This window comes from Cricetulus griseus, chromosome 2, assembly GCF_003668045.3.
Source record: "Cricetulus griseus strain 17A/GY chromosome 2, alternate assembly CriGri-PICRH-1.0, whole genome shotgun sequence".
Classification (NCBI taxonomy): domain Eukaryota; kingdom Metazoa; phylum Chordata; class Mammalia; order Rodentia; family Cricetidae; genus Cricetulus; species Cricetulus griseus.
The window spans coordinates 249,962,992-249,983,597 of NC_048595.1; the positions used below are offsets into that span (position 1 = coordinate 249,962,992).

General features: G+C 39.6%; 1 protein-coding gene across 1 annotated transcript in view; it reads right to left on the reverse strand.

Annotated features, from left to right (window-relative positions):
* Nkain2 (sodium/potassium transporting ATPase interacting 2) overlaps positions 1–20,606 on the reverse strand; it is a 562,138-nt gene that overhangs the window by 14,946 nt on the left and 526,586 nt on the right. The window contains exon 5 of the mRNA XM_035438754.1: positions 17,891–17,951. Coding sequence (XP_035294645.1) covers positions 17,891–17,951 — 61 coding nt within the window. The remainder of the gene's footprint in view (positions 1–17,890; positions 17,952–20,606) is intronic.

Below are 20,606 nucleotides of genomic sequence, written 5' to 3' on the forward strand. Positions count from 1 at the left end.
TAGGAGACACAGACTCATCAACCAAAGAAAATCTTAAGTCCAACAAATCCCTATCACAAAATATCCAGGAAATATGGGATACCGTGAAAAGACCAAACCTAAGACTAATAGGTATAGAAGAAGGTGAAGAAATCCAACTCAAAGGCACAGAAAACATTCAACAAAATCACAGAAGAAAACTTTCCCAGCCTAAAGAAAGACATGCCAATGAAAATACAAGAAGCCTACAGAACACCAAATAGACTGAACCAAAAAAAAGGTCTACTCCCCACATAATAATCAAAACACAAAACATACAGGATAAAGAGAAAATATTAAGAGCAGCAAAGGAAAATGGTCAAGTAACATATAAAGGCAAACCTTTCAGAATTACACCTGACTTTTCCATGGAAACTCTGAAAGCCAGAAGGTCCTGGATAGATATTCTACCTACACTAAGAGACCATGGATGCCAGCCCAGACTACTATACCCAGCAAAGCTTTCAATCAACATAGATGGAGAAAACAAGATTATTACATGACAAAACCAGATTCAAACAATACATATCCACCAATCCAACCCTACAGAAAGTTCTGGAAGGAAAACTGCAACCCAAGGAAGTTAACTACAAACAGAAAAATATAGACAATAGATAATCCCACTTTACCAACAGCCAAAAGGAAAAAGGGATAGAATCCCACACATAATCTCGCCACCATCACAAAATCAAAAACAAACAAGAATGAACAATCAATGGTCATTAATATCCCTCAACATTAATGGTCTTAACTCGCTTATAAAAAGACACAGATTAGCAGAATGGATAAGAAGACAGAATCCATCCTTCGGCTGCATACAAGAAACACACTTCAACTTCAAAGACAGATGGTACCTAAGAATTAAAGGTTGGGAAAAGATTTTCCAATCAAATGGACCCAAGAAACAAGCAGTAGTAGCAATCCTAATATCCAACAAATTGGACTTTAAACTAAAATCAATCAAAAGAGGTGAAGGAGGTCACTTCCTACTCATCACAGGAGAAATCCATCAGGATGAAGTCTCAATTCTGAACATTTACACCCCAAATACAAAGGCATCCATGTTTGTAAAAGAAACATTACCAAACCTCAAATCACACATAAAACCACACACACTTATAGTGGGAGATTTCAACACCCCACTCTCACCACTGGACAGGAACACCAGACAGAAACTTAACAAAGAAACAAAGGAACTAATAGAAGTTATGGCCTAATTGAACTTAATAGATATCTATAGAACATTCCACCCAAATACAAAACAATTTACCTTCTTCTCAGCGCCACATGGAACCTTCTCTAAAATCGACCACACACTTGGAAACATAGCAAAACTCAACAGGTACAAAAAAATTGAAATAACCCCTGTATCTTATCAGACCACCATGCTTTAAAGTTAGAATTCAGCAACAACACGAATTACAGATAACCTACAAACTCATGGAAATTAAGTAACACCCAATTGCACAATTCCTGGGTCGAGGAAGGAATAAAAAAGAAATTAAAGATTTCCTAGAATTCAATGTGAATGTGGACACAACATACCCAAACCTATGGGACACTTTGAAAGCAGTGCTAAGAGGAAAGTTCATAGAGCTAAGTGCCCACATAAAGAAACAGGAGAATAATCACACTAAAGAATTAACAGCACAACTGAAAGCTCTAGAACACAAAGAAGCCAATACATCCCGGAGGAGCAGATGCCAGGAAATAATCAAATTGAAGGCTGAAATCAATAAAATGGAAACTAGGAGAACAATACAAAGAATCAAAATAACGGAGATTTGGTTCTTCGAGAACATCAACAAGATAGACAAACCTTTATCCAAACTTACCAAACAGCAGAGAGTGAAGATGAAAATAAAAAAAATTAGGAATGAAAAGGGGGACATAATAACAGACACAGAGGAAATCCAGAGAATCATCACGTCATACTTCAGAAACCTATATTCCTTAAAATTTGAAAATCTAAAGGCAATGGACAATTTTCTGGACAGATTTCACTTACCAAAATTAAATCAAGACCAGATAAGCAACTTAAATAGACCTATAACCCCTAATGAAATTGAAGCAGTCATCAGAAGTCTCCCAACCAAATAAAGCCCAGGGCCAGATGGCTTCAGTGCAGAATTCTACCAGAAATTCAAGGAACAGCTAACACCAATTCTCCTCAAAGTATTCCACACAATAGAAGCAGAAGGGTCAGTGCCAAACTCTTTTTATGAGGCTTTAATAACCTTGATATCCAAGCCACACAAAGACACAACTGAGAAAGAGAACTACAGACCAATATCCCTCATGAACATCGAAGCAAAAATACTCAACAAAATATTGGCAACGCATCAGAACACAGAGAAATCATCCACCATGATCAAGTTGGCTTCATCCTGGGGATGCAAGGATGGTTCAACATATGAAAATCCATTAATGTAATCCACCATATAAACATACTGAAGAAAAAAAACACATGATCATCTCACTAGATTCGGATAAAACCTTTGACAAAATCCAACACCCCTTCATGATTAAGGTCTTGGAGAAATCATAGATAACAGGAACATACCTCAACATAATAAAAGCAATTTACAGCAAGCCGATAGCCAACATCAAATTAAATGGAGACAAACTCAATGCAATTCCTCTAAAACTGGGGACAAGACAAGGTTGCCAATTTCTCCATACCTCTTCAATATTGTCCTTGAAGTTCTAGCTACAGCAATAAGCCAACAAAAGGAGATCAAGGGAATGCAAATAGGAAAGGAAGAAGTCAAACCCTCACTATTTGCAGATGATATGATAGTCTATATAAATGACCCGAATAACCATACCAGGGAACTCCTACAGCTGGTAAACACCTTCCGCAAAGTGGCTGGATACAAAATTAACTAAAAAAAAAAAAATCTGTAGCCCTACTATATACTGATGACACATTGGTGGAGAAAGAAATCAGAGAAACATTACCCTTTACAATTGCCACAAACAACATAAAATACTTTGGGTAACACTAACCAAAAAAGTGAAAGGCCTGTACCATAAGAATTTTGACTCTCTAAAGAAAGAAATTAAAGAATATACCAGAAATTGGAAAGATCTCCCATGTTCTTGGATAGGTAGGATCAACATAGTAAAAATGGCAATCTCGCCAAAAGCAATCTACAGATTCAATGCAATCCCCACCAAAATCCCAACACAATTCTTCACAGACCTTGAGTGAACAATTCTCAACTTTATATGGAGAAACAAAAGACGCAGGATAGCCAAAACAACACTGTACAATAAAGGAACTTCTGGAGGCATCACCATCCCTGACTTCAAGCTTTATTACAGAGCTATAGTCCTGAAAACAGCTTGGTATTGGCACAAAAATAGACTGGCAGACCAATGGAATAGAGTTGAAAACCCTGATGTTAACTCACACACCTACGAACACCTGATTTTTGACAAACAATCCAAATTTATACTCTGGAACAAAGAGAACATCTTCAACAAATGGTGCTGTCATAACTGGATGAGGACATGTAGAAGACTGGAGATAGATGCAAGCCTATCACCACACACAAAACTTAAGTCAAAATGGACCAAAGACCTCAACATAATCCCAGCCACATTGCACCTATTAGAAGACAAAGTGGGAAATATCCTTGAATTAATTGGTACAGGAGACCACTTCCTGAACTGGTAGCACAGACACTGAGATCAACAATTGATAAATGGGACCTCCTGAAACTGAGAAGCTTCTGTACGGCAAAATACCCAGTCAGCAAGACAAAATGGCAGCCCACAGACTGGGAAAAGATATTCTCCAACCCCACATCTGACAGAGGGCTGATCTCCAAAATATACAAAGAATTCAAGAAGCTAGTCTCCAAAACACCAAACAATCCAATTAAAAAGTGGGATACAGAACTAAATAGACAATGCTCAATAGAGGAATCTAAAATGGCTGAAAGACACATAAGAAACTGTTTAACATCCTTAGCCAGCAGGGAAATGCAGATCAAAAAACTCTGAGATACCATCTTACTCCTGTCAGAATGGCTAAAATAAAAAACACCAATGACAGTTTCTTCTGGAGAGGATGTGGAGAAAGGGGAACACTCCTCTTTTGCTGGTGGGAGTGCCAACTTGTACAACCATTTTGGAAATCAGTATGGCGACTCCTCAAGAAAATGGGAATCAGTCTTCCAAAAGATCCAGCAATTCCACTCTTAGGCATATACCCAAAATAAGCACATTCATACAACAAGGACATCTGTTCAACAATGTTCAACCATAATCATGGTCTCTTCTTTTAAAATTATTGCTACACACACACACACACACACACACACACACACACACACACACACACACTGCTGAGATTTCATGGATGAAGTTTCCCTGTTTTACACAGAAGACACCATCTTGTAGCAGACACACGGTGTCTCTGGCTCTCACAATCCTATTTCTCTTCTGGAGTGTTCCATGAACCGTAAGTGTTAGAGTTGTGTTGTAAATGTATCAATTGGAATTGGATATACTATAGTTGGTTCTCTGCATTTTCACTAGCTGTGGCTTTCTGCAGTTGCTCACATGTGCTGCAAATAGTAGTTTCCTTGATGAAGGGTAAGAGCCACACATATCTGTGGGTATAAAGATAAGTATTTAGAATTCAGTGAGGGACAAAACTTATGTAGGAAACTGACATCCCTCTAGATGTCCCACTAGGATCCATGACCTCACCATGCATGGGTAGTTGCCTACGTTTACCGTACAAAATACGAATTCCCTTCTAGTAAGTAGGCTTTAACTCTGCATAGATGGCTTTTGGTTACCCCTGAGATGTGAACATGACTATTGACACTTTGGTGATGTCTAAATAATTTTAGCTTTGAAGGATTGAGAGTATCAGATTTCTCATCTGTGTAAGACATTAAAAACACACAATGTATAGGTTTCATCTTTATGTTTTAAAGTAAAATATTTATACAATGGTGAGTGATTGGGATTATCCTTTAAATGGATATTTAGACTATTTGCTGACAATCTTAGAATGTTTAGGGCCAGATGAACAGACATCGATAAGGCTCAAAGAAGCAAACTGTAGCTGAATTTACTGGAGTTTTATATGGAATGATATAAACATGGACCTTATCACTATAACCCTGGGTGTGGGGCAGAGACAGGCCTATGGACAGTCTTCTAATAAGGAGAAAAATAGCTCGTGGTCCAGACTGAATGAAGATTTGTCAAAAGGCAACTTGAATAGGACAGTTTTTATATTTTGAATATTTTTAGAAATCATCTTGTCTGTTATCAATAAGGACTAGGGTCATCTGGTACCATCATATTTTACTAATGGTCTGTGCATATTTAGCAAGGGCATAGTAAGAGCATAGATAGTGGGAGCCAAGCATCTTGGATTGGGCAGGAGGTCAAATGGTGGAGGATGAAGTACTCTGCCAAGAAAAGCTTACCACTTCCTTTCAGATTTGGGCAGCACTTCAAGGGTATGATAGAATATTTGCCAGAGTTATTGAGGGTCTGGGGAAGAAGACCAAAGAGTCAAGTTGTGTTTGAATACTTGGCTTAGGGAGCCTGGAAAGATGAGGAGCAGGCACTGTGGAGAGAGTGACACACCAATGTCAGAAGGGTGAAGCACTGTTGAGCAGCAGCTCTCAGCCAGCCAGGAGTGCTGAGCATTTGCAGCCAGGGTTAGTGACTCTCTTCTGTGACGGGCAAGCACTCATGATGAGAAATGGAGAAACGGCACTGTTACTTACTCAGGAATGGATGCTGCAAATCCAGTGTGCTTGTAAGAACCACACTGCCTTTGCCCTCCCTGGAGGGAGAGGATGAGAAAGAAGGTGTAAAGAAAGAGGGACAAGCAGAACAGCCAAGCTCCAGAGCATGAGTGAGGTCAGAGGCAGGAGAATGAGGAGAAAGAGAAGTTATATGAGGCAGAGTGTCTCAGAATGGTGGTCTTAGGCAAACTTTCTCCCATTGTCATGAGGGTGCTCCAAGTGCAGCCTGCCAAGGGAAAAGAATGGAGCAGTCAGGGTGAAGTTGATCAGGCACCTGCATAGGAGCCGAGTAAGTGAAGAAACTAAAGTGTCAGAAAATGATAAATCCAGTTATTTTTGCTACTTTCCGTAAACGTGGAAAAGCACACAGACCATGATGACACGACTAAGCCAACTTATCTTCCATGTGCCTGGGCTTGGTTGCCATTTGGATTGACTGGATCTCGAAGTCTTTGTTTTGTTCACCCTTGTTAGAATTGCTTTCAATTATATATGACATGCCTTTTAGAAAGAAATGGAAGGGAGCAGTTATTGCAAGTTACAGACGAGCTAGTTAGACATGATTTGGCTTATCTTCTCAGCTGACATCCAGGATATATTTAGAATGCACAACTCATTTAAATGCAACAGTTCTAATTAGGATGGTGGGCACATTAATGTATGTATAGTTAGAGAAAGAAAATGTAAATATGCATGCTATAATCACCCATTAGAGAACTATTCCTCGCCTTGTGCCTTGTAATGTTTGTATAATCGTATTAGCTTGCAAGGTCTAGAAAGGAAAATCACAAAACTCCTGAGCCTAAACTGATCATCTTGTTTGGCAGCGCTAACAGTTCCAGCAAAGAGGCTAGCCAGTGGTTACCCAGCATTCTTATTGGTATGTAGTCACATTGAACGTAGTTTAGCTATTTCAGCCTAATTGAAAACATGTAAAATTATCCACATAGGTACTATGGTAGAACTTTGGTCAACGTGAACCTGAAACTTAGGTAAAGTAGTTTTATGCTAAAAAAAGAGACATGTCTATTTTTATTCAATTGTATGTGTCCCTTTGATTTATCCTTATAATTTCAGCTGGAGTATCACTTCTTTGCACTGGTACCCCAGTTGTCCTGGTCTGAATTCTCCTCATGCCTTATTATTAGCCTCTTTTCTTCTGGGAATTGTATGTTGAATGTAGACATCATGAAAGTAAAGTTGGTATCAGTTTGTTTCTTGCTTCATCCCTGGCAATGCGCACAGACTGGCTGATCAAGAAGTAGTAGTTGGAAGAAACTCTCTTGGGTACCTGAGTGAAGTGATGAGGAAATTGTACTTAGAACCACAGATGCAAGCCCTGGTCTCACTTCTGCCTCCCTTGCTTATTCCACTTCTAGAAAGACATCTCCAGTGCCCCTTTCTGCTACTGTATAGCTAGGGAATTAAAGTATGTAATTGCTAATACTGTTCATAGTTCCATGGTTCTGCATAATTCCATATTTCTAGGATTGGTTTGCACACTAATGGGAATGATGAAAACATTAAATGGGTAAATCCAAAATTTAGTTATTTCTAGCTGGATGTTATGATTATGTGTTGATATTAAGCAAATTTACAGGAAGATGATCTCACTGCATCTCTTGGTCTGTCTGTCAGTCAGTCAGTCAGTCAGTCTCTCTCTCTCTCTCTCTCTCTCTCTCTCTCTCTCTCTCTCTCTCTCTCACACACACACACACACACACACACACACACACTCCACATGCAGAGATATAAGCAAACCTGGGTTGACAGTACTAGAAAAAACATGTTTGTACTGAACATGTGAAGATATTTTTTTTTTTTGGTGTCAATAATTCCTCAAAATACAATGCCACAACTATTCATGTGGCTTTACACTGTGTTAGGTATTATAATGATGATTCAAAATGTATTAAAGTTATGTGTATGTCATTTGAAAGTACCACATCATACTATGTAAAGGACTTCAGCATCTACAAATCCATGGAGGACCCTGGAATCTCCCATGGATATAGAAGGATGATTTCTTACAGCATCTGGAACCTGAGGCCTGATGGCTCTCAGAGGGAAAACAGAGGGATGAAGAATGCAGGGCCCAGGAGAGGAGAGTGGGATTGACAGGTTTGGAGCACATTGAAGTCCTGTTCCTATTCTTTTTATCTCAGTGATGCTGGAGTATGGATGTGCACCTGTGCTATTCCTTAGCAGCCCTACTCTTGGGAATTGTTTCAATATCAACTTCATTAGTTACAAAGGCAGCAAGCCACATCCAATTTTCTTTTTGTGTCAGGGTTGTTCATGTATAGACTAGACTTCTTTGTTAGAACCATTTATAATTAATCCTATAAACAAACAAACAAATGCAAATTTCACACTGTCTGCCTCAACCAACCTTGATGGTTTGGAGACTGGGTCACCGCCTATTTTATATACATATAAAATGAATTGAAATTCCAACTACAGACCTAACCTAATTTCTAACTGATAATAGACATGGATTCCCAGAAGTGCTCTAAACCTCTTGATAGTAACATCCTAATTTCCCTTCCTGGTAAACGTCTTAAATAAGATTTTTGTGCCAAAGGAAATTAACCTTTAAATTAATTGTAATTATAAAATGCCATCACTGATTTTTGTCTTCAGCCTAATTACTTTCTATTATTTAAACAAACTGTACCTCCTATGAGGTACAGTTTGTTTTTCACTCCTTACCACACAGTACCAACCTATTGTAGCAGAGGGCACCCACAGCATTCTTGGCTACAGAGGCCTTCTTTAAATGTCACTGGGGACCCAGGGCTTACCTCCAAGCTCACTCGGTGACAAAGGACTCTTTCAGGGCCCACATGCAAGGCATTGCTACTCTGTTGTTTTCATTATACTTATTTGTTAATGGGGCCTCAGAGATCCATTATATCCCCATCCTTCTGTCAAAGAGATGGTTAGAGTTCCTGAGTTTCCCCCTGCTTCTTTCAGCTGTCTGGGTAGATTTCTCCATCATGATCTTGACCTCCTTCGCTCATATATTCCCTCCTCCCTCTCTTCCACTGGATTCTGGGAGCTTAGCCTGGTTCCATGGTGGGATGCCATACTCAGTCTTAATGCTTGGGAGGGGGGCCTGGCCCTGCCCCAACCTATTGTGCCTGACTATGTTGACTCCTCATAGGAACCCTTACCCCTGAGGAGGACTGGGGGTGGGCTGTGGGGAGGTGGGGGAAGTGGGGTGAGAGGGATAACTGTGGTTGGAATGTAAAATGAAATAAAAAATAGAAAGGAATGGGAAAAAAGATAAAAAATGACAAAAAGAGAAGAGGGCTAAGATCATCCTCCTGTTTTTCTCTACCATACCACTTCCAAAACAAAGACCAACTGGATGCAGTGCAGTGGTCTCCAGCCAACATCATTCACGAAAAGACACCTGTCAAGATCATTATCTTCTTAGTACATCTCTGGTCCAGAGAACTTTCCACCAAGCTAGCCCTTTGTCTTGCTGCCATTTGTTCTTCAGTGTTGGGACTAAAGCATCCAAGAAACTTTATTTTATGAACATGTATATAAAATTTTTCTAGTTTTATGCAATTGACTCCAGTTTTTCCTGTGCTTCATTTATGTGAGGTTACAAGCGCAGAGCACTTACCACAGGTGGACTTGGGTCTGAAGCGCTATCCTAATTAGTGTTAACAGTAAAAAACCCATAGTCAGATATTAGGGTGAGAGCTGAAAGATCAGAGAATCAGATGATTCAGGCACCAGAAACTTCTTACCTCTATGAAATCTCAGACCAAAGAGGGGGAGATCCTGTCTCTAGGAATCCTCAGACTAAATGGGTCAAGATCCTGTCTCTACCTGCCTTATATTCCTGTCTCTACCTCCTAGGGCTGGGATTAAAGGTATGCGATCCCAAGTGCCGGGGGTCAAAGGTGTGAGCCACCACTGCTTGGCTCTGTTTCCTTTTTAGACTGGTTCAAATTTATGGAGCCCAGGTTGGCCTTGACCTCTTGATCTTCCTGGTTTGTCCTCCCAAGTGTTGGGATTAAAGGTTTGTGCCGCCTCTGTCTGGCCTCTATGATTAACTAGTGATCTCCAGGCAAGCTTTATTTGTGAGAACACAAATAAAATATATAACAGGGGTCCACCATTTGGAAGGTGCAAAATGATCAAATGGAAGATTTTTTTCTTCAAATGATTTTTTTTTTTTTGCTAATGCCATAACACTTCTCTTTCCATTCATGTGCTCTGGCATTCTTTTCTGTTGAGGCTGCTAAAAACAGTTGCCCCGTTCTTCGCCCGTACTAGTTCATTCACGTTCCTGGCTCCAGAAATACTTTCTGCAGGAACTACTTCCTTTGTATGCCTAGGATAAAAATCTTCTCTGCTTACCTGAATGCTGTTGCCTCTATATTGATTCTTTAAAAGTCTAGGCCTCAACAGAAAATGAATCAATTCTTTCCCCCTCATATTTTTGACTTGGAAAGATTAGATTTACATGAAGACTAATACACTGAGTGTCTGTGTGAATGAGAAGCCATCTAGAATAACAGAGTAGATAATATGAGAAAAGGGAGAAAACAAGAAATGATTGCTGGAGAATCAGCTTCCACTTTTTATTTGAAAAATGCAAATTCAGAAACAGAACTGGTGCGTTTCTCCTAAGTGACCATAGGAGGGAGCAATGCATGAAAAAGAAATGAGACCTGAGCTAGCTAGGCTATGTAAAGAGATGATGCATTGCTGCTGGAGACCATGCTGTGGCTGAAAGGAACTCTCATGTGACTCATAGGTGGCCCGGCATATTCATCTGTCTCACGTGTTGATCACATACTCAATCTTTTATTTTTACGTCTGGCAAAGTCCTCCCTCCTCCCTTTTCCATTTGCTTTGAAAGTGGCAAAGGGCGTTTTATTACACTCAGCATTTCAACTACTTAGAATCAACTGAAGTCTAAGGAGTGAGCCACCACTGCTTGGCTCTGTTTCCTTTTTAGACTGGTTCAAATTTATGGAGCCCAGGTTGGCCTTGACCTCTTGATCTTCCTGGTTTGTCCTCCCAAGTGTTGGGATTAAAGGTTTGTGCCATTTTCCATATATCCGAAAAAATTTTTGTGGAATACCAAATGGTTAATCTCGTATTTCTCAAAAACATACCGAGTCTTCCTCCAGGTGGGGATATGCTCTGTTTTAGGACACAGGGGAATAAGACATGTCTGGTGCCTACAGCACACCAAAACTCTTTTATCCAGAGAGTCAGCTTCAATATTCTGGATTATGGAAGTTCAGTGATTTAATCTTTAGAGATATAAAATTTAGGTGTTGAAATAGAGCAATAGGTAGCATTTTTCTGTTATCATTTCAAAGCTTGAAGAAATCATCACTGGAAAGAAATCTCAGGCAGAATGAAAGGGTATTAGGGGAACTCTGAAGCATCTGTGCCTTGGGAGGCTGGGCGGGGAGGAAGACAACTTCTCTCACTGTGACTCTCACTGTGATTAGGATCTGCAGAGCACAGCTACCTGTTAATGACATTCAAAGTCTGGACGTTTATCCTTTAGTAATATGTGGTGATGCTCAGAGATAAAGAAAAATGGTGAGTTTGGGGTGATTAGAAATTGGCAAATATAGACAAGCTTATTTCACTTGGTAGGCTCATAAGATTGTAATTGTTATAAAAAGATGACCAAATGATAATACATGAACTGTGTATCTTTCATTGCATTGTTTGAGTATGACTCTCTGTAAACAAGACAGATTACCCCCATCCCCCAACTCCACCTGTCAATCAGGCAAACAATACACTGTACTTGTTTCTGAACTGCTTGTTGCCACTTCTGAGGTTATGTTTGAGAAGTGATTTAAAACAACAAGAAATCGAAGGTTACCAAACACAGTGTGTAGTGTGATCTGAAATAACCACATTTGAAACATGGCAGATGACTGGTCATAAGAAAAGAAGCGTGGGAAGGAGGAAAGTAAAGACAGAAAGCAGGACAGTTGATAAGAAGAAAGACCAGAATGAAAGCCAGGAAGTATATGATATGCCAAAATGTTAACTGAAGACCAGGACCAGTTCTGGCCATTTTGATATTCTCACCTCTTACTGTTTTCTTTATCTGTATTTTATGCTCTCTGTGGTAAACCTATATTGATTTATGAGCAAGATTAAGCATCACGTTTTTAGGACAGAATATATCTCCATGTACATCCATTCCCTGCATAGTAAGTGACTGTGCTCAAGGAGTTACCTTCGAGCCTGATGGTCCTGGATAGCTGGAGATATGCCCAACACATACGGAATGTAGTTTGATAAATAGTGTAGGCCAGCAGGCTTTAGAAGAAAAATCAAACAAAAATAATAGAAAATTATTATCCTGAAAGCAGTAAATAATTTCCTGTGGTTTTCTCTTTAAAAAGAAGATTCTATAAATCGATTGTGACTTCTGTCCCTGGGCTACTTGACTTCAGAGAATCCAGGACAGGTTTTTATTCATTTGTGTTTAGTTGGTGGGCATGTGTATATGTCTACCTTCAAATTTAAATAGCTGGAATTCATTTTCCAATATTGCTTTCAGAATGAGTCCCTGAGGTTATTATCTTTAAATGACATTCCACATCTTTTTTCCCAGGTGATTTCAATATTGAATAACATTTGGAAATACATTGCATCTCTATTAGATAAGGTGGTAGCTACAGTCATCCCTCAGTAACCGTGGGGATTCCAGGACCTTCTTGTGAATACAAAAATTCACAAATGCTCAGGTACTCTAGAAAAACTGACATAGAGTTTGTGTATAACCCACACACACAGTGCAGTGTACATGGAGTGATCTCTAGATCATTCGAATACCCAATTCTGTGGAAACGCTCTGAGCAATAAAAATTGCTGTATTAATCTATTTGGTAACTTTTGATGATGTTAGGTACCCTAGAAAAACTGACATAGAGTTTATATATAATACACACTCATCCCACGCAGTGTACACAGAGTCATCTCTAGATCATTTGTAATAGCCAATGCTGTGCAAATTCTCTGTGTGATAAAGGTTGCTGTATTATTCTATTTGGGAACTTTTGATGAGGACAAAAATCTGGACATATTTGGTAGAAATGCACTCCTCCTCCACCTCCCAGATATTTTCTGCCATTGGTTGAATCCTCAAATAAAAGAACAACTCACAGATAGAGAAAATGTGCTTAGAAAAGAAAAAGGTACTTAAAAATGGATGCATTTGCAAGAGACCAACATTTAGTTGTACTTTTGTCTAATGAAAATACTTAAAAAAAAAAAAGCAAACAGCAATGAGAATTGAGAAGTCCTATGTTGAAGGCTTCCCCCCCTCACGGATTAATGATACTTTCTGTAAAGATCTTTTAACAGCAGGTGACACATGGAGATAAATTCTTATCTCTGTCACCAAAGTGGTACAGGTCACAGTTGTGCAGCGGGGAGGGGGGGGTCTGACTAAGCAAGAAAAAAGAGCCATGTGTGAGATAAAAGTCATAAAGACCAGGAATCTCTGACACTTTCGTTTCTTTTACAGAAATTTGTAAACAAGAACAAACACAGGGGAATGGAAGAGACTTGGGACTGCAAGGAAAACTAAGCATGGCCAGAAATAGGAGTGCCCACGGTGGAGGAAGCCTGTTCTCTTAAGCCAGAGTAAACACACCCAAGTGTGTTTCAAGGCTCACTGTGCTCAAATGTACGCCTGGTTTAAGGTAGAACTGTTGAGCTGGAGTTCAAGGTTTTAGTTTTTCCTGGTATGGAACTTCTCATCTAAAAGTAGATGACATCCTATTTGGAGGTGCTGGCTGGGTTTCCTGACTGATGGTAGTGAATGTGTACCCATGCTGGACAGTGTTAGCACCTCAAAGTTCTCATCTGAGGCTAGGTCCACTTTGTCCCGATAAATATACTCATATGTCCAAGAAACATTGTGTGTTCATGTCCACGTGCATATGTGTGTGTACTATCGTGTGTGTTATAGCCTTATTTGTGTCCCCACCCTTCAATTCATGAATAGAAGGCTTAAAATTCAATGTGAAGTTTTTGAGAAGGGCCTTTCAAGAGCTAATTAAAGTTAAATATGGTCACCAGGACAAGACTGCAGTCCAACTGGATTGAAATTTTTAAATAAGAAGAAAGGCATGGAGAAAAGGCCATGTAAGGCTTTTTGAAAAGGTACCACATATAAGGCAAGGAGAGGTCTCAGCACAAAGTGCACGCTAACACCTTGATCTTGGAGGTTCAGCCTTCAGAGCTGGGAGAAAATGAGTTTCTGTTGTTTAAGCTGCCGATGCGGTGGCGAGTTATCATGGTAGCCCTACTGATTCATAGAAAGCAGAAGAGCATCCTTATCATGCTACCTGATGTCATATCCTAGTGTGTACAGCAGGTGGCAGTGGTGTGCTGTGACTTTGTGCAGTCAGCCTCTTTGACAGGTTGTTGCTCTGGTTTAGACTATGGGGTCAAGCACAGAGATATCCAGGTTTAGGGGTTTTCCACTAGAAAGAGATGTTGCATCAATGCATCTGTTGAAGGCTAGCTATGTAGCTCAGTAGGAACAGTGCTCACCTAGCACAACTCATTGCATTGTATAAACATGGCATGGTGGCACACCTACAATCCCAGCACTTGGGAGAAGGAGTCAGGAAGATCAGAGGCTTAAAGTCATCCTTGGCTACATAATAAGTTCCAGCCAACTTATTATGTAAGTTGTTAACTCTCTCTCTGTCTCTCCTGCTCCCTCCCTCCTTTTCTTCCTTCCTCTCCTCACCCCTGTGTTGTGCAGTCTAGCATCCTCTGTTTCTTACTATGTCATGAAGTCTAACTTGTGTCCTTGCTCCTAGCTAGTGGTTCCTTGGAATTTGATGCCTCTTCCTTCTGACTTTGGCTGGGTACACTCGTTGGCTGGATACACTCATGTCTGTGAGCACGGAACTGCTCAATGTCAGGTCAGCCTCCAGCCTACTTTATTCACCCAGCAGTCAGAAGCCTGTCCTCATCTCTACAGTGTATTCTCACCAAGGTACAGAACCTAGACTTGTTCTCTTAGGAATGGAGACTTCACTAATTTGGCAAGCAGATAGCTTCAAACAGACATGACACCAGCCCCAGTGTTGAGCAGCCATCAAACCTCTCTCAAATTCTTCAAGGCTTGCTTTCAGAGGACACTTTTTTGTTTTTTTCATAAAAATTAAGGCTCAAAAATAATTTCCTTTATAATTTTCCAAAGTTGGACAAAAATTTCAACTTTTCTTTACATAAGATTATTAGAAGTTGGATTTCTGGGCAGTGTCTTCAGATAAGCACATGGCAAGAGGCTAAGACAATGATAACATGAGAAATACCAGTCGACATTTTGCTCTGTAAACCCTCCTGATTGTTGCTGGAAATGACCACAGATAAACTTAACTAGAAGTTACCAACTGTCCCTGTATACAAGGAGCCCTGATGGACATCTGTTAGGCTGTCCACTGGGCATGTCAGCATTTAAGCTCAGTGCCAATGGCCTAGGGAAGACAGACAAGGATTTCCTTAAGTTCTCAGACCAACATGAGAAACTTGTTCAGGAAACAGCTTCTTATTCTCTGGAATAATAAAAGCAGGAATGGGGAAGATAACAAAATAGATAAAAGACATTACTTTCATAAGTTTTGGGGTAACGTTTTATTAGATGCTGTGACATAAGATTCACCTGCTAAATGACGTTGGAGACTTCTGATCTCCTTGTATGTACATGATATTCATAAAACTTTTACTTAGGATAGAATTCTCTAAGGCACATCCCTAGAATTTGTATTCTCTAACATGTTAAGATTTTTTATGAAAGGGTTCCGTATACCAATATTTGGGTTTCCATAAATCGAAGTTTTAACATCCATAAAACACCACTAGCTGTTCTTAAGCTTATTCTAAAATACATTTGGAGTTCAGATAGCTCTAAAGCAGGTATTTTACTAGTGACCATGAACTTGGATTTCACAGGGTACCACTTTTTGAAAATTACATTTATTTTATTTACTTGTGTGTAGAGGTTAGAAAACAACTGTGGGTTTTTTCTCTCTTTCAACCATGTGGGTCCTGGGGTCAGGTGATCAGGTTTTTTGTTGGCCTAGGTACATCATTTTTTTGAATGTGTATGATGCTACTATGTACTACATGCATGCAGTGTTGGATGAGGCCAGAAGAGGGAGTCAAATCATTTCGGACTAGAGTTACAAACAGCTGCAGTGTGGGTGCTGGGAATAGAATCCAGGTGCTACATAAGAGCAGCAAGTGCTCTTAACCACTGAGCAGTCTAGTTTGCTCATAGAGCAACTAGTCAATCCTACATCTATCTGCTTACCACGCCTCAGCAGTTACTCAACTGTGGTTCTATCATTAGATTGTGGTTACTTCTGTCTCAAGACTACCCTTTTCATCTCCCCTAGGGAACAGTGTAGGACAAGCTGTGCTCTCCCTAAGGAACCATGAGTATAGAGGACATTTTTCTGTTTCTCTCTTTGATCCATATTGTCAGTTATGCTTACCTAGTATGATGCAAACAAAACACAAATTAGGAAAAGTTGAACATACTTCTTTATTAGACCACTCTTTGAAGTGTCAGTGTATAAAAAAGCATTCCGAATCTTCAGCATCAAATTTGCTTGTCTTTAGTCTTGTAAAATGAGCATTTCAGGAGTCTCTTTTGCAAAGTGTTATTCTTGAAAGATGCTGATCATACGGCCTGTTAGGTTCATACATTTAAAAATCCATCCATCTTTTATCTGCCATGGTCTCTGAACAAGGCTTTTGTGCATATGAGGAGTGCTTACTGAATGTCTTCTCTTAACACCTCAAGTAACCTGTTCACACTCATCCAACTATTCTGTCCCTGCTCTATTTGTTTTAAAAGGCATTTATATGTATTCATTCACTCTTTTTTTTTTCTTTTCAGATTTTTAAATTTGAATTAGAAACAAGATTGTTTTACATGACAATCCCAGTTCCCTTCTCCCTCCCGTCCTCCCCTACCACCCACCCCAACTAAAACCCTACCTGTCACATATCCTTTTTTCTATTCTTCCCCTGACTCAACCTTTCTGCTCCCTCATGACTTCTGCATCCTTCCTTTTCTTCCCTTCTCATTCTTGTAGCTCCCTTCCCCCTCTTCCCGTGCTCTCAATTTGCTCAGGGGATCTTGACCCTTACCCCTTCTCCAGGGGACTATGCATGTCTCTTTTAGGGTCCTCCTTGTTTACTAGCTTTTCTGGCAGTGTGGATTGTAGGCTGGTAATGCTTTACTCTATGTCTAAAATCCACATGTGAGTGTGTACTCATTCACTCTTAACAGACATCTAGGAATCCACCAGACTCCTCCTTTCCCTTTACCACAGTATCCAACCACACCCTGCCCCACTACTCAAAAAGTTTTAGTATGGGTCATGTCATATCATATCATATCATATCATATCAATCATATCATTATCTTATATCAATCATGTCATTTCTTAACACGCTGTGCCATATCATGACATATCAGATCATGTTGTATTGTATACATCATATGTTAACATGTCATGCCAATACAATACCATATCAGATCATGTCTTGGAGTTTTATGTCATGCCATCTCAGACCAGCATACATAGCATTGTCATAGCAATTGATTTCCATTAGGAATTCAATTATTGGCAGAGCTTTAAGCACTATTACAAATTATTAATGAGATTTGTAGTCCTTGATGAAACAGATTGATTAGCAATACACAATAACCGAACTGTAGCAAAGGGATACATCCAAGATAACTGCATTTAGAATTCCCTTCTGTTTCTAATCTCCCATCTGTATTCTCTTCTAGAATTGTTCTAAGAACAGATTTTTGAAATACCTTTCAATGAAAGGGGAAAAGCATGTTTTCAAAATCAGAGCCTCTCTGTTTCTTTAATATGCTGATTCTTTTGTGAAGACTAGCTTAGCATGGTGGGTACCAAAGCCTTATTTCCTGTTCTGCTGGGGTGTGGAGGTGTATTTTCTCATAGCCGGAAAGCTGGGGAGGAAGCACTAAGGAAGCTTTGAATTTGAAAGGCACAGAGAGGAGCTTTAATACTTACAGCTGTCTTCTTCTTCAGTTATACATTTCACAACGTAACAGGCGTAGATGAAGCCCGCCAGCTGAAACAAAAGGGACAAGCTTTAGACATCACACAAAGGCCAGAGAATCTGACCTTTCTGGGGTAGCAGCATTTCAAAGACAAGCAGTTAGGTTTCCACTTGGGCTTCCAACATGGTTTGTCTCTGGATTTTGACTCTATTGTGGATGTTTGGCTCCAGCTGTATCCATCTGCCTAGTAGATAAATATATTGTTTTACTTTTCTCTGACATTTACGTATGTGATTTGCTAATTGCTAGGTAAACATGAAACAATTACTTCAGGTGAAAACACAAGAGAAGAACTATGGCCATTTGTGAACGGGCTCAACACTTACATTTATAGCAGACTTTTCTTGAAGTCAGGACCTAGGTTTCTAAAACTGAATTCTTCTCAACTATAGAAAAATGTCATGAGGAAAAAGACTTCAAGGAGTTTCCATTGTGTGAGGTCTTGGCGCCTTGCAAACAAGAGAAACTCTTATTGAAGCATGAAGCATGTAGCAGGAAGCAGGCCATCCTGACCATCATTACGATGACATGTTACAGAGATGCAAATGAGATGGACAACTGTGAGTAAGAGTGATTGCCAGAACACTCTGAGCTTGGGCTTGCATGTGCCACACTGACTTTTCTGAAAAGTCCCACAGAAAGGTCCCCAAAGTCATCAGAGTCCTTGCTCCCTGAAATGTGAACCTATAAAGAATGTCAACCAAGTTGTTTGGCACTTAAGTCTCAAGATTGAATGGCTTTGTACACTTTTTTTTTTTTTTAAAGATTTTATTTATTTATTATGTATACAGTCTTGTGCCTGCATACCAGCAGAGGGCACCAGATCTCATTCAAGGTGGTTGTGAGCCACCATGTGGTTGCTGGGAATTGAACTCAGGGCCTCTGGAACAACAGTCAGTGCTCTTAACCGCTGAGCCATCTCTCCAGCCCAGCTTTGTACACTTTCATATCAGTAATATATAGTTAAATTCTTAGCTCTGATAGGAGGACATGATATAATTTACTGATAAGTGTGTTTTAGCAGAAGCAATCAAAGTGTGTTCAATTCTATGTTATACAAAACTATTTTCATGATGAGGTTTTATTTTTTAGACACATTAATCCTTGTACCCTGTTTTTTTTTTTTATATATTCCTAATACCCTCCACCATCACTCTTCATTTCTCTTACTGTTTCCCTTTCTCTCTTCAAATAGTCTCCCTTACTTTTGCTCCCCAGACTGACAGCTGGGATACCATCAGGGGACTGATCCAGACCCCAGGAACATGGATTTCATTGAGGAAAACTCAGAAATCTACAGGACCTCATGTAGTAGTTCAGTACTTATCCCTAGCATAGGTGTGGACTTTGGAAGCCCCTTCCAACATAGAGGGATACTCCCTGAGCCAAGACACATGGGGGTGGGCCTAGGCCCTATCCCAAAGGATATGATAGACTCTGATAACACCCTATGGAAGGCTTCACCATCCAGGGGGAGCAGAAAAGATATGTGATAGATAAGGTTTTAGTTAGGGGGTGGTAGGGGAGGATGGGTGGGAGAAGGGAACTGGGGTTGTCATGTAAAACAATCTTGTTCCTAATTCAAATAAAAAAAATCTGAAAGAAAAATAAACAAATAGTCTCCCTTCTGATTTCCTGATCTATATATGTATATATAATGTATTTTCCTATAATTATATATTAATTTTAGACTCTACATAAATAAGAGAAAAATGTGAGATATTTTATCTTTTCCCCTATTTCCCTTTCCATTTCATTGTCAACCTCTTCCTTCTTCCCTCACTATGTCCTTTCTATTTTCATGTCTTACGTATGTTTATACATGTTCATGTAAATATACATTTAAATCTAGATTTTTGCATGATAGAAAATATGCAATAGTTAGCTTTCTCAGTGGCTCTTAAAAAACTTAACTTGTTTATCTCCAGGTCCACCTACTTTCCTGAAAATGGCACGACTTCATTCTTCTTTCTTTCTTTATTTATTTATAAATGTGTTTTATGTATGTATCATATTCTTTGATCCATTGGTCTATGGATGGACATCTAGGCTAACTCCTCATCTTGCCTAGTGTGGATAATTTAGCAATCAACACCCAAGCACAAGTAAAAACTATGTTCTCAGAACCATGGTCATGGTGACATTTCAGCCAGGCATCCGACTAAGTGAGTACTGACCCCTGTGAATGAAAACTTCTGAAAGGAAGCTGCATCGAGATATGAATGAAAATTCCTGAAAGGAATCTCTGTCTGCAGACTGATTGGCTGATTAGGATTTCAGGACTGTGGAGAGATTGGAATGTTGCCAGTCCAGAGGCAAATTACCTTATTCTGGGCTAAGTTCTGGCCCCGAAAAACAGTCATTCATTGCCCCTCCCACTCTGTTCTCTAACATCTTGTGCCAATAGGTAACATTTCAGAATCTATTGGCTGAGCAGGCAACTATCTTCTACCAACCCAAAACCTAAGGATGCCATTAAATGACATCTTGAGTCTATAGAAAAGTTTCCCCCATCTCAGTGGACTTGCCTCTCTGATGTACCACCAGTGGATTTTAAACTTGCCTTGAGTTATGACTCTCTCTATTCTATGAAATCATAAAGCCCCTTTGAAATAGCTTCCACACAGCAAGATGGAATTTGGGGTAACCTAAATCTGTGTTCCCCA